The sequence below is a fragment of the Pseudonaja textilis genome, chromosome 4 (genome assembly GCF_049901715.1).
Source record: "Pseudonaja textilis isolate UNSWEBS1 chromosome 4, rPseTex1.2, whole genome shotgun sequence".
Lineage (NCBI taxonomy): Eukaryota > Metazoa > Chordata > Lepidosauria > Squamata > Elapidae > Pseudonaja > Pseudonaja textilis.
Genome location: NC_141993.1, coordinates 92,130,577 through 92,144,983, shown reverse-complemented (window position 1 = coordinate 92,144,983; position 14,407 = coordinate 92,130,577). Strand labels below are relative to the sequence as shown.

General features: G+C 49.6%; 1 protein-coding gene across 3 annotated transcripts in view; it reads right to left on the bottom strand.

Moving 5' to 3' along the window:
* Positions 1-14,407, bottom strand: part of TP63 (tumor protein p63) — a 166,683-nt gene that overhangs the window by 89,696 nt on the left and 62,580 nt on the right. For all 3 annotated transcript variants that reach the window (XM_087933716.1, XM_087933718.1, XM_087933717.1), the window contains one exon: positions 4,203-4,457. In XM_087933716.1, the coding sequence (XP_087789842.1) occupies positions 4,203-4,457 (255 nt within the window). The remainder of the gene's footprint in view (positions 1-4,202; positions 4,458-14,407) is intronic.

Sequence of the window (14,407 nt, the reverse complement as noted above, 5' to 3'; positions counted from 1 at the left end):
GCAAGAAAGCAAGAAGGGAGCCACCGAGTTCTCAAGATCTTCCTCCCTTGAAGTGAAAGTTGGGTGTTCCACCACCTCGATAACTCACGATGGTCAATCAAAGTTCATGAGATGAAGGGTGCAGGCCAACACATATGGATGGGACTGAAAGCCTCCGTACATGATAACAGTCCTGGAGCAACGTGGCTTCGAGATTTAGACAAAACAACTTTCCTTCCATTCTAGGACGTTCTAGCAACTACCAGATTCTTCTTGGAGGCCGCCTCATGTTGCGGAGTCCTCAGCTCCTCAACTCAGGAGAAATCGTTTCCGCCACTCGGCAACTTTTAAGAGTTGTGGATTTCAACTTCCAGAATTCCCCAACCCAGCCGTGCTGAGGAATTGTGGGAGTTGAAGACCACAAGTCTTAAAAGTTGACACTTAAAGAGACCACTAAACCAACCATGTTGCCCATCCTGGTTGAGCTGAGAGGAAGAAGAAGAACGCCAGTCTGGGTTAGAAACTGACTTTCCTCGGTCGGTATATTTTTAAGGGAAGTCCTCAGAAAAGCTTCTCTCTTGTTCTCTCATCTATCTTTAGATATAGAGAAAGGGTCTCCAACCTGGGCAACTTTTAAGACCTGTGGACTTCAACTCCCAGCATTGAACAGAATTAAATTAAAACGGAGAGATTGCAGAGCCGGCTGGGGAATTCTGGGAGTTGAAGTCCACAAGTACTAAAGTGGCCAAAGATGGAGACCTGATATAGATAGATAGATAGATAGATAGATAGATAGATAGATAGATAGATAGATAGATATTTCTGAATATTTGTTTTCTGAATATATATATATATTTCTGAAAACCCTCCTAAAATCCATTTTTGAAGACCCAGTTTCTTCCAGAAGTTATAGATGTCCAACACCGGGAGTTTTTAAGGAGAGATTGGACAACCATTTGGGTTCCTGCCGAAGCAGGGGGTTGGACTAGAAGACCTCCAAGGTCCCTTCCAACTCTGCTTATTCTACTCTATTCTAAATGCGAGGCAAGGAACTCAACCATGGCCAACGTTCCCCAAATCAAGGGTGACTCCACCCCACGTCTTTCCATGCGTTCTCCTACACAATCTCCGTTTTTTGTGATTATTTGGAAGACAAAAAAACGCAATTCCGTGACACTTTGGAGAGAAGATCTGGGTTCTCTTCCTCTCCTTACAGCAGGGGGTCCCCAAACTTGGCTCCTTTCAGCCTGGAGGACTTCAACTCCCCCAATTTCCCCAGCCAGCTATGCTTCATGGCTTGTAATCCCTTCCTCCGCAATCTCTCCTGTTTTCTTCCATGCTGGGAGAGTTGAAGTCCAGGAGACTTAAAAGTTGCCAAGGTCGGAGGCCTCTGCCTTACGGTAACAAAAACAGCCCCAGAACCCACCCCATTAACCTCCAAGACTTACGGGCAGCTCGCTTAGCGACCGTTCAGTTATAATCACACTGAAGAAAAAAAATTTGTCTTTATGACCAGTTGTCACGCACTCGTGACCGCTGCAGCCTCTCCGGGGTCACGTGATCCAATTTCAGACTTTGGGCAACCGACTCGTATTGATGACGGGCGTGGCGTCCTGGGGTGTGTGTGTGTGTGTGTGTCATGGGATCCCCCTTTTTGCAGCCTTCCGACAGAGCAAAATATTTACTTAGTGACCATGTGACTCCCTGAACACGGTGCCAAGCGAGGTCATAAAATGGGGCTTAACGAGCGTCTTACTCCGCCGTCCAAAGGGTGGGTGTGGTCGCAGGTTGAGGGACGGCCTGCTAATACGGCCGTAGCATTTCAGAGGTGCCCACGGGCCCTGCCATTTCCAAAAAAGACCTCCTAGGCGAAATAAGAAAATGAGCCCTTCTTTGGCTTAATTGCAGCCTAGGATTCGAGGAATACGGTCGGGTGGCGTGTTGACGCATCGCTTAGTAAGCTCTGCCCTACATTCCCAATACTCTCCCACAGCCACGTCAGCCCAGCAAGCCATGAGAAAAGAAGAGCAGGAACGATAAATCACGTCTCTTTTTCTTTTTTAAGCAGTTGAAAAGAGGAGGAGGGAGGGAGAGGAGGAGGGGGAGGAGGGGAGGAAGAAGAGGAGGAGGAAGAAGAGGAGGAGGAAGGAGGAAGAGGAGGACAAGGAGAAGAAGAGGAGGAGGAAGAAGAGGAGGAAGAGGAAGAAGAGGGAGGAAGAAGAGGAAGAGGAGGAGGAGGAGGAAGAGGAGGAGGAAGAGGAGGAGGAAGAAAGGAGGAGGAGGAAGAAGAGGAGGAAGAAGAAGGGAGGAGGAAGGACGAAGAGGAAGGACAAGGAGAAGAAGAAGAGGAAGAAGAAGAGGAGGAGGAGGAGGAAGAGGAGGAAGAGGAAGAAGAGGAGGAGGAAGGAGGACAAGGAGAGGAGGAGGAGGAGGAGGAGGAGGAGGAGGAGGAGGAGGAGGAGGGAGGAGGAAAGGACTGTGGGCCTTGGTGCTCCCTGAGTTGCTGGTTTTCTTGCAAACCTTCATGACAGAACTAGGAACATCATCAGGTTAGAAGGGAGGAGGAGGAGGAGGAGGAGGGAGGGAGGAGGAAGAGGAGGAGGAGGAGGAAGAAGAGGAGGAGGAAGGAGGAAGAGGAGGACAAGGAGAAGAAGAAGAGGAGGAAGAAGAGAGGAGAGGAGGAAGAGGAAGAAGAGGAAGAAATAGAGGAGGAGGAAGGAGGACAAGGAGAGGAGAAGGAGGAGGAGGAGGAGGAAGAGGAGGAGGAAGAGGAGGAGGAAGGAGGAAGAGGAGGACAAGGAGAAGAAGAAGAGGAGGAAGAAGAGGAGGAGGAGGAGGAGGAGGAAGAGGAAGAAGAAGAAGAGGAAGAGAGAGGAGGAGGAAGAGGAGGAGGAAGGAGGACAAGGAGAGGAGGAGGAGGAGGAGGAGGAGGAGGAGGAGGAGGAGGAGGAAAAGGACTGTGGGGTCCTTGGTGCTCCCTGAGTTTGCTGGTTTTCTTGCAAACCTTTCACGACACAACTAGGGAACATCATCAGGGTTAGGAGGGAGGAGGAGGAGGAGGAGGAGGAGGAGGAGGAGGAGGAGGAGGAGGGAGCTAGCTTGGTGGTTATCTTGCAGGCGCTTCCTTACCCAACGAGAGAACCTCTTCAATGAATAAGCAGCGAAGACCACCAGACAAGCAGTCAAGCAGAAAACAATACCCTAATTTAGAAAACTACTACCATGATCCAACTAGCATCAGCAGGACTGCAAGGGGGACTGGGGGGGGAGGAAGAGGAAGACTGTGGGAACCTTGGTGCTCTCCAAGTTTCATGACCCAACTAGGTAACTATTCAATGGATAAGCAGGGTAATAACACCAGACAACAAAAGAGTCAAACAGAAAACAACCTTCGGATCTAAAAAAACTACCAAGGATAAAAGTACATCGCTGCAACTCTGATGTCAGCGTTCCAGGAAACCTCCACTCCACCCAATAACTCTGGGACAGGCCTTGTCTCCAAAGTTTTGTTTTATTTTAAGAGTAACCCAACCCATTTGGGGAATCCCGAATCTGAAAGTTCCAGCTTTCCTTGCAATTTTAAGTAAAAAAAAAAGTATACTAATCCACCCCATGCACCTATCGTGGCATCACAGGCCCCATTCCCCATCCGTTCCCAGCTTGAGACGTCCTGTCACCCAGGTGCAGAAATGACACGACCTTGGGACTTAGAAAAAGGATGCTATTATGTCGAACCACATACGCTTCAAGGAATTCCCCCCCCTCCCACTTCCCCAGGCTCAAACGGTGGCAGCGTGGGAGCATCTGGGTCTCAATAGGGCCGCGATGGCGAACCTATGACAGGGCGGGCCGGAAGCGGCACGCGGAGCCATTTTGGCCGGCACGCGAGAAGTCGCCTGGAATATAGCCTCACTGCGCATGCAACCCCTGCCAGCCAGCCAATTGCTGGGTATCTCCCACGCATGGGTGGGGGTGGGGGTGGTGAGAAGCGCATGCACAGAGGTTTGCGGAAGGCATTGCATTATGGGTGCAGGGGTGCGCACGCACTATGGGCAAGGAAAAGGTTAGCCACCCCAACAAGATGGCTTCCAAAGCTGACACCGGGCGGGGCGAGCAACCTTACGCCGTAAGGACCCCTCCCGTGACAAATCCAGCCGCCCTCGCCTCCTTCCTTCTTGTGACCCCCACTGGCCCCTCCCCCGCCCCCCCAAAACCGGACTCACCGTCCACGTGGCCGACTTTGCGGTGCTGGACTGTTGAAATGAGACGTCGAAGCTGTGAGGCCCCGGATAATCTGTGTTGGAAGGGATGGCCGGAGACGGAGAGAGTGCGTCGAAGGTGGAACTGGGCTGGGCGTAGGGCGATGGGGCCGTGACGCTGTTCTGGGCGTGCTCCGTGTTGTAGGGGCTCGTGGAGGAGGAACCATTCTGGATCTGCTGGTCCATACTGTTCAGAAGCCCCAGGTTGGTGTACTGCGGCTGGAAGGAGAGAGCGAGACATGAAGGGTAGCCAGATGGAGCATGGGTGCGCATCGCTTCCTAGCACTTGGGATTTTCTGCTTTGAGCCAAGGGACAACCTGGGACATTCGTTTCTTTTTTTAAAAGTTTTTTAGTTTAACAACAAACAAAAAACATACAACATAAAACATAAAAGCATCCTCCTCCTTCATAAATTTACAAACAGCGTATCGGTTGGTTTACCACTTACTTTGTGTGTGCGCATCCGTTTCCTAAACGCTAATATAGTTCTGTTACACAATAACTCATATTATCAATCAACCATTGTATAACCTAGTATCATTACTGCGAAATCATTTAACTATAACCCACATTAAATTTGCAGCTTGGTAGTACAACTCCCAGTTCGGAAGGCCAAATCCTCCTCTAATTCTAGCGTCTTGTGTTTCTGAGGAAGAAGGCAACGGCGCAAGGGAACCGAACTGCAGGCTCCTCGGCGCTCTCTTGAGCTGGGTGGTTTCCTTGCAGACGTTTCGTGACCCAACTAGGGAACATCGTCAGTGCTAGAGGTTGGGGGTGTGTGCAGAAAGGAGGAGGATGGGGGGAGGAGGAGGAGGAAGAGGAGGAAGATGACTATGACTGTGGGCTCTTGGCGCTCTCTGAGCTGGGTGGTTTCCTTCCAGACGTTTCATGACCCAACTAGGGAACACCATCAGTGCTAGAGGTTGGTGGGGTGTGCAGAGGAGGAGGAGGAGGGTGGAGGAGGAGGAAGAGGAGGAGGAAGATGACTATGACTGTGGGCTCTTGGCGCTCTCTGAGCTGGGTGGTTTCCTCGCAGACGTTTCATGACCCAACTAGGGAACACCGTCAGTGCTAGAGGTTGGTGGGGTGTGCAGAGGAGGAGGAGGGGGGTGGAGGAGGAGGAAGAGGAGGAGGAAGATGACTATGACTGTGGGCTCTTGGCGCTCTCTGAGCTGGGTGGTTTCCTCGCAGACGTTTCATGACCCAACTAGGGAACAACTTTTGCAGAGAGGAGGAGCGGGGAGGAGGAGGAGGAGGAGGAGGAAGATGACTATGATGTGGGCTCTTGGCGGAGCTGGGTGGGACGTTCATGACCCAAGGAGGAGGAGGAGGAGGAGGAGGACTGGGGGAGCTCCTTAGTGTTCTCTGAGCTTGATTTTCTTGCGGACGTCTCATGACCCAACTAGGAAACATCATCAGTGCTAGAAGGGAGAGGAATTCATGGAGAGGAGGAGGAGGAGGAGGAAAATGGGGAGACGGCAAGAGGAGGAGGATTGTAGGGGCCTCAGTCCTCTGAGTTTGGCTGTTTTCGTGCAAACTTTTCATGATCCAACTAGGTAATATCATCAGTGCTAGAAGAGACTAGGGCTTGGGGGGGGGAGGAGGAGGAGGAGGAGGAGGAGGAGGAGGAGGAGGAGGAAGAGGAGGAGGAGGCACTGTGGGGTCCTTGGTGGTCTCTGACGGTGGTTTTCTTGCAGACATTTCATGACCCAACTAGGTGACATCATCACTATTAGAAGGGGGTGTGTGTACAGGGAAGAAGGGAAGGGTTGGAAGAGGAAAAAGAAGAAGAGAAAGAGGAGGAGGAGGAGGAGGAGGAGGAGGAGGAGATGATGATTGTGGGTCCTTAGTGTTTTGGGCCGGATGTTCATAATATCCAGTAGGGAGGCTTAAGGAAAGTATCTTAAATGTTCTTTCAAAATTTGAATGGATGCCTCCTTTAATCTAAAAGACGTGTTGGTAGCAGACACTATTTGTAGCTCAGGGCGTAACTGTGGGATCCTTGCTGCTCTCTCAGCCTGGTGGTTTTCTTGCAGACATCTCACGACCCAACTAGGGAACCTCATCAGCGCATAAGCAAGGATTAACCCCAGACAAACAATCAAGCCCAAAACAATACCCTAATCCAGGAAATGCCAAAGGGGAAAACTACCCCACCGCCCCCCAACAACAACCATGGCAGAGCAAGCAACTGTAATATATAAACAAGACAGCAAACCCTCTCTTCCCTTGGACGGATGACGTTCCCTAGCTGGGTCGTGAAACGTCTCAGAGGGGGCAACCAAGCTCAGAGAGCTCCAAGGAGACACACACATCCCAATCAAGAAAGGGGCCTCCTCTCCCCATTTCCTATAGGAACCATAACAGATGACAGATGAGCAGAGTTGGAAGGGACCTTGTAGGTCATCTAGTCCAACCCCCGCCCAAGCAGGAGACCCTTCACCATTTCTGACCGAGGGCAATCCAGTCTCTTTTGAAAGCTTCCAGGGATGAAGCTCCCACAACTTCCGAAGGCAACTTCTGTTCCATTGAATATAGAATAACAGAGTTGGAAGGGACCTTATAGGTCATCTAGTCCAACCCCCCACCCAACCCCTACGCCATTTCTCACAGATGGCAGTCCAGTCTCTTCTTGAAAGTCTCAAGCGATGGCGCTCCCACAACTTCCGAAGGCAACTTCTGTTCCAGGGGTTGAATCCATTTCCCAGAACACCACGGAGCAACTGCCCAAATGGGCCATTCGGCTGGTCAAGCCTTGCAATGCCATTCCAGGCTTCCAAGGCTCATCTTGCCAACTTTTGAGGTCCACCACAGCAGAGACCCCTGGATGCAAAGCCACCCTGACGGCCCTCAACCTTTCCCCGTAATATGTGCCCCCCTTCCCCACTTGTCAACATGGGTGGGTTGCGAGGGGCCTGAACTAAACCATTTCTCTGTTTCGGCTTAAATCTCTCAGGGTTGGTGGGTGCTCCCATCGCGGGAGGTTTCCAAGAGGAACCTGGACAACCATCTGTCCGGAATGGTACAAGGAAGAGGGGTCTCCAAACTCGGTACCTTTAAGACTCCTGGACTTCCAACTCCCAGAATGCCCCAGCAGCAGCCATGTTGTCTTAGGAATTCTGGGAGTTGAAGTCCCGGACTTGCCAAGTTTGGAGACTCCTGGTGTAAGGTCTCCTGGCTTTAGCGGGGGGGTCAGACTTGAAGACCTCCACGGTCCCTTCCAGTTCTAGGATTCTATGTTTGTCACTATATTACGAGAGAGAACTTGAGAAACTCCAAGGTCATCAGCTGTAGACCTACATCATTTTTTTCCCTTTCCTTTTCCTTCCTCCCTCTTTCTGTTCTCTTTCTTTCCCTTCATCTTCCTTCTTTCTGTCTTACTTTCTTCCTTCATTTCCTCTCTTCGTGCCTCCTTCTCCTCTTTTCCTTCCTTCCTTCCTCCCTCCATTCCTTCTTCTTCCTTCCTTCCTTTCCTCTCTTTTTCCTTCCTCCCTCTTTCCGTTCTCATTCCTTTCTTTCTTCATCTTCCCTCTTTCTCGTCTTCCTTTCTTCCTTCGCTCCCTCCCTTCGTGCCTCCCTCCCTCCTTCCATTCCTTCCTCTTTCTTCCATTTCTTTCCTTTCCTTTTCCTTCCTTCCTTCCTCCCTCTCTTCTTTCTTTCTTTCCTTCCTTCCCTCTTTCCATTCTCATTCCTTCCTTTCTTCATCTTCCTTCCTTCTTTCATCTTCCTTTCTTTGCTCCCTCCTCCCCTCCCTCTCCTCTCCTTCCCTCCATTCCTTCCTTTCTTCCATTTCTTTCCTTTCTTCCTTCCCCCTTCTTTCTTTTTCTTCCTTCCCTCTTTCCATTCTCACTCCTTCCTTTCATCTTCCTTCCTTCTTTCATCTTCCTTTCTTCGCTCCCTCCCTCCCTCCTTCTCCTCTCCTTCCCTCCATTCCTTCCTTTCTTCCATTTCTTTCCTTCCCTTTTACTTTCTCCGTTCCTCACTCTTTCTGTTCTCATTCCTTCCTTTCTTCATCTTCCTTTCTTTGCTCCCTCCCTCCCTCCTTCTCCTCTCCTTCCTCCATTCCTTTCTTCCTTCCATTTCTTTCCTTTCTTCCTTCCCCCTCCCCTTTCTTTTCTTCCTTCCCTCTTTCCATTCTCATTCCTTCCTTCCTTCTTTCATCTTCCTTTCTTCGCTCCCTCCCTCCCTCCTTCTCCTCTCCTTCCCTCCATTCCTTCCTTCCTTCCATTTCTTTCCTTTCCTTTTACTTTCTCCTTCTGTCCTCATCCCTTCCTTTCTTCGTCTTCCTTCCTTTCTTTGCTCCCTCCCTCCCTCTCCTCCTTCCCTCCATTCCTTCCTTTCTTCCATTTCTTTCCTTTCCTTTTACTTTCTCCCTTCCTTCCCTCTTTCCGTTCTCATTCCTTCCTTTCATCTTCCTTCCTTCTTTCATCTTCCTTTCTTCGCTCCCTCCCTCCCTCCTTCTCCTCTCCTTCCCTCCATTCCTTCCTTTCTCCCATTTCTTTCCTTCCCTTTTACTTTCTCCTTCTGTCCTCATCCCTTCCTTTCTTCGTCTTCCTTTCTTTCTTTGCTCCCTCTCCCCCCTTCTCTCCCCTTCCTTCCTTCCCTCCCTCGCATCCCAAGACCCCCTTCAAACGACGGCTGCCCCTCCTGACAAATTCCAGAGGTTGCATTCAGTGTCCTTTCGCTCGGGGGGTCCTGAAGGCAGCAGCAGGCCCCCCCGTTTGCTCCCTTCCCTAAGCAGAGCGCCAAACTCCTCTGCCAGGTTCCTCTTTATTTCCAAGCAGGCGAAGCGGAAAAAAAAAAACCCTCGGCGACATCCGAAGGCAGGTACACACACGTCGCCCGAGATCCCGCAAAAGGCACAACAGAAGCACAACAACAGGCTGGCCACGTTCCCTGCAAAGCTCAAAAGGGTGGCGGGGGGAAAGATTAGCAATAAACAAGTTTTCGGAGCTTCGCTATGCAACTTCACAACGCGGGAGACGGCGCTGAACGGCCGTGTCGTCACATGGCCTGAAAAACTTTCCTTCCGTGGTCCATTTTTGGGGGGGCGGGGGGTGTCTCCACGTTTTGTCCCAGCCCATCCCCGACAAGACACAGGTGCTGTTTTTACACAACGCTTGCAAAACGTTTGAGAAACCTTGATCCAAATGGAGTTGGCCTCCCAGTGAAGATTTTCTTTTCCTTTCCTCTCGATTCGTCCAGGCGTTTCTGGCCTGACGTTCCTCACGTCCGATGTGGGAGGTTTAAGGAGAAGGACCGGAACGTGGTGGAGGAAGAGCAAGAAGAAGAAGAGAAGGGAGGAGGAGGAGGAGGAGGAGGAGGAAGAGGTAGAGGAGAAGAAGAGGAGATGGTGGAGGAAGAGCAAGAAGAAGGAGGAGGGAGAAGGAGAAGGAGAAGGAGAAGAAGAAGGAGGAGGAGGAGGAGGAGAGATGGTGGAGGAAGAGCAAAGAAGAAGAGAAGGAAGGAGGAGAAGGAGGAGGAGGAGGAGGAGGAGGAGGAGGAGGAGGAGGAGGAGGAGGAGAAGAAGAGGAGGAGGAGGAGGAGGAGGAGGAGATGATGGTGGAGGAAGAGCAAAAAGAAGAAGAGGAGGAGGGAGAAGGAGAAGGAGAAGAAGAAGAAGAGATGGTGGAGGAAGAGCAAGAAGAAATGAAGGAAGGAGGAGGAGGAGGAAGAGAAGAAGAAGAAGAAGAAGAAGAAGAAGAAGAAGAAGAAGAAGAAGAAGAAGAAGAAGAAGAAGAAGAAGAAGAGATGGTGGAGGAAGAGCAAGAAGAGATGGTGGAGGAAGAGCAAGGAGGAAGGAGGAGGAGGAGGAGGAGGAGGAGGAGGAGGAGGAGGAGGAGAAGAAGAAGAAGAAGAAGAAGAAGAAGAAGAAGAAGAAGAAGAAGAAGAAGAAGAAGAAGAAGAAGAAGAAGAAGAAGAGATGGTGGAGGAAGAGCAAGAAGAAGAGAAGGAAGGAGGAGGAGGAGGAGGAGGAGGAGGAGGAGGAGGAGAAGAAGAAGAAGAAGAAGAAGAAGAAGAAGAAGAAGAAGAAGAAGAAGAAGAAGAAGAAGAAGAAGAAGAAGAAGAAGAAGGAGGAGGAGGAGATGGTGGAGGAAGAGCAAGAAGAAGAAGAGAGGAGGAGGGAGAAGGAGGAGAAGAAGAATAGCGGGGTCCCTGGTGCTCTGAGCTTGAGTTATTCTTTTCCTTGCAGACCTTTCATGACCCAACTAGCTAACCTCATCAGTGACTCTTGGCAAGCTTGTTGTGTCCATCCAACCACACAACCCCCTCGAGAACCATCACAACCGCTAAGCCAACCCAAGGGCAGTTGGGTCCACCCTCCGTCTCCGCCACTCCTGCGTCTCAGCCTGGAGACCCCTCCAACCTTCTCTTCCCCCCCCCCCACTTATGCCTCCCCGACTTCCTCCAGCGCCCGGGCTGCTCCAGAGGGGGCTTCTCGAGGAAGGCCAGAGGAAAACAACCCCCCCCCCGCCGAGGACGCGCTCCTGCTTGGCATTCCATGCGCGCCTTCGGCCACCTGTCTCGTTGGCGGTACCACCTCCTCCTCCTCCTCCTCTTCCTCCTCCTCGCTCTTTAAATAGCCATTAATCCTCTCCTTGACATGAGCAGCTGGGCGGCTGCTTCCTCGCCTGGACCTCTTGATCTTCTAACCCTTCTCTCCGCGTTCGCCTGGGCGCCAACCCAACCCCCCTCCTCTTTCCCGGACAGGTGCAAGCCCCAAATCCAGGTGATCGGAGGTGCGTTAAGACCCCCACCCCACCCCAACCCGTGCAGGGGAAGAGCGCCTGCGGCCAGGAATGCGTGAGGAGAGGTGGCTGGTGACCAAGAGGTCAGCCTGTCTGTCTGAAGCCTCTCCCCACCAGAGCCCGGGGGGAGGAGGGGTCCACCACTGGCGGATGACTTTCTTGGGAGGCGGGCCTGCCTGCCGACAAGGGGACGGTTAGATGAGGGGGCGGGGAGGCGTGGGGAGGGGGCGCATCTCTGCTTCCCCCCGGGGGCGCAAAGCTGCTTTGGAATTTGGCCAGGCGGTCAGGCACACACGCCCCTCCCTCGCACCCCCCAACCCAAACAGAGCTGGCTGCTTTGGCTTCTAACAACCAAGGGGGGGGGGGCTGAGACCGCGCGACACGTGCCCCCCAAAACACTCCGTGAAGGGGAGGTGTCGAGGAGGGGTGTGTGTGGCAAAATAAGGCTGGTTCCCCACTCTGGAGATACATCTCCCTCCATCGCCTCTAGCCCCCCCCGCCCCCTCCCCGGGGCATTAAACGTCAGGAATAACACAAGAACGCAGCCACAACGAGATGTACAGCAATCGATCGGAATAGAGCTGGAAGTTAAGTTAAGTTAAGTTAAGTTAAGTTAAGTTAAGTTAAGTTAAGTTAAGTTAAGTTAAGTTAAGTTTAGTTTAGTTTAGTTTAGTTTAGTTTAGTTTAGTATCATTGCACACTTTCAAGAAGAGACTGGACTGCCATGTCAGAAATGATATAATAACAATATAATATAATAGAATGTAATGTAATACAATACAATACAATACAATACAACAATATAATACACTATATTATAATATAATATAATATCACTATATTATACTATAATATATTATATTATAATATAATATAATACACTGTTATACAATACAATACAATGTAATGTAATGTAATATAATACAATACAATACAACAATATAATACACTATATTATATTATAATATAATACAACATAATACACTGTAATACAATACAATAATATGTAGTATAGTATAGTATAGTATAGTATAGTATAGTATAGTATAGTATAGTATAGTATATAGTATTGTCTAGCATAGCATAGCATAGCATAGCATAATACAATATAATACAATAGCGTAACATAACATAATCTGTATGGTTGACTTATGTAATATGAATATATGTTTGGAAGGGGGAGACTGTTGATATTATGACACTGCGCGAAAGAAATGTACCAACCGACACGCTGTATTTTGGAAGATGGTTTTATGTTGATGTTTTATGTTTGTGTTTGTTAGTGTTTGTCTTTAAAAAAAAAAAAGAAATGGTGTAGGGTCTCCCGCTTGGGCCCCCTGGGGGGTTGGACTAGATGACCTACAAGGTCTCTTCCAACTCTGGTTGTCTGTTATATCTGTTTCCTCGTACAACGAAACTAAATACCATCCTCACTGCACCCCATGGCCACGAAAATAAACACACACACACACACACACATCCTTTACGCCCCATACATTGAACTGAAAACCCCTGATATTGCATCAATATTGCACTCCAAGGGACCTTGGAGGTCTTCTAGTCCAGCCCTCTGCTCAGGCAGGAGACCCTACACCAAAAATGGTTACCCAATCTCTCCTTAAAAGCCTCCAGTGATGGAGCACCCACAACTTCTGGTGGCAAGCAGTTCCACTGGTTCATTGTCCTCACTCTTAGAAAGTTTCTCCTTAATTCTACGTTGATTCTCTCCTGGATTAGTTTCCATCCGTTTGTTTCCTTCCTTCCTCCCTCCCTCCCTCCCTTGTAGAACTTCAAGGGACCTCAGAGGTCTTCTAGTCCAACCCCTGCTCAAGCAGGAGACCCTGTACCGTCTCAAACAAATGGCTGTCCAGTCTCTTCTTAAAGACCTCCAGTGTTGGAGCTCCCACAACTTCCGGTGGCCAGCAGTTCCACTGGTTAATTGTCCTCATTGTTAGAAAGTTTCTCCTTAATCCCAGGTTGCTTCTCTCCTGGGTTAGTTTCCACCTGTTGTTTCTTGTCCTGCCCTCAGGGGCTTTGGAGAATAGCTTGACTCCTTTTTCTTTGGGGCAGCCCCTCAAATATTTCACGTCACCCCTACGTCACGTCCACGTCACGTCCTTTTTGCATTCAACTAGACATACTGTTTTGTCCTCCAACCCCCTAATCCTCTTTGTTGCTCTTCTCTGCACTCTTTCCAGAGTCTCAACATCCTTTTTTCATATGGTGTCAATCAAAACTGGAGGCAGAATTCCAGGTGTGGCCATTACTACCAAGACCTGATAAAGTAGTATTAACACTACGCGTAAACTCAATCCCCCTCTCCTGCCCCCTTACCTGCACTGCGCCTCACAGCCGATTTTTCGGCTGGTTTGAGGCCTTTTTTCGGCCTCTCAGAGGCTTCAAAAAAGCCTCTGCAGGCTTTGCAGGCCAAATTCTAGGCCTGTTTTGTCACTTCCGGAAGTGACGAAACGGGCCTATTATTCGTCCTGCAAAGCCTGCAGAGGCTTTTTTCAAGCCTCTGGGAGGCCGAAAAAGGCCTCAAACCAGCCGAAAAATCAGTTGTGAGGTACACACGTGCACAGTGAGGTTAAGTTTGCCTGCGGCTCTCGTGCCGGCACAAATGGCTCTGCGTGCCACTTGTGGCACGCGTGCCACAGGTTCGCCATCACAGACCACGGGGGTTGTTGCAAAGGGTCGTAAGCGTGAAAAATGTTCATAAGTCACTTTTTTTCAGTGGCATTGGAACTGTCAACTCATAAAACATTCCTACGCTGGAGTGAATGAAAGCACATTCCAACTCTTCTCTTTAAAAGAGGGTGACTAAAATACCAGAGCTTTTTCCCGGGAATATATTTAATTGGACTGTGGATGATGTAGGCCAGAGTTGGCTTCATATAGGGCAGTGCCAGCATATCACTTTCTAATAAATCCTTTGAAGTTTTTTGAAGTTTGGCTCGAGAATCATGATTTAATTAGAGCAATTCCTGGAATCCTGACAGTAACTTTCAACAGTCACTAGGCGAACTGTTATAAGTTGAGGACTATCTGTATAATAATAATAACAACAATAACACATATAATGGCATGACAAAATAGCAACCATGGTGTGTTGGAAGGTTGGCAAGAAATACCATTTGCCTGCAAGCAAGAACTGGTGAGACCATAAAATACAGGCAGTCCTCGACTTACAACGATTCATTTAGTGGCCGTTCGAAGTGAAAAAGGCACTGAAAAAAAAAAGACTTAGGACTGTTTTTCAGACTTACGACCATCGTAAGATGGACCGTTGCGATCCATCTGACCAGCAAAGTCAACGGAGAAGGCAGATTTCACTTAACGACCGTGTGACTAAATTGAAGCCACCACAGTGGTTCGCTTAACAATGGTGGCAACGATAGGACGGTTGTAAAATGGGGGGG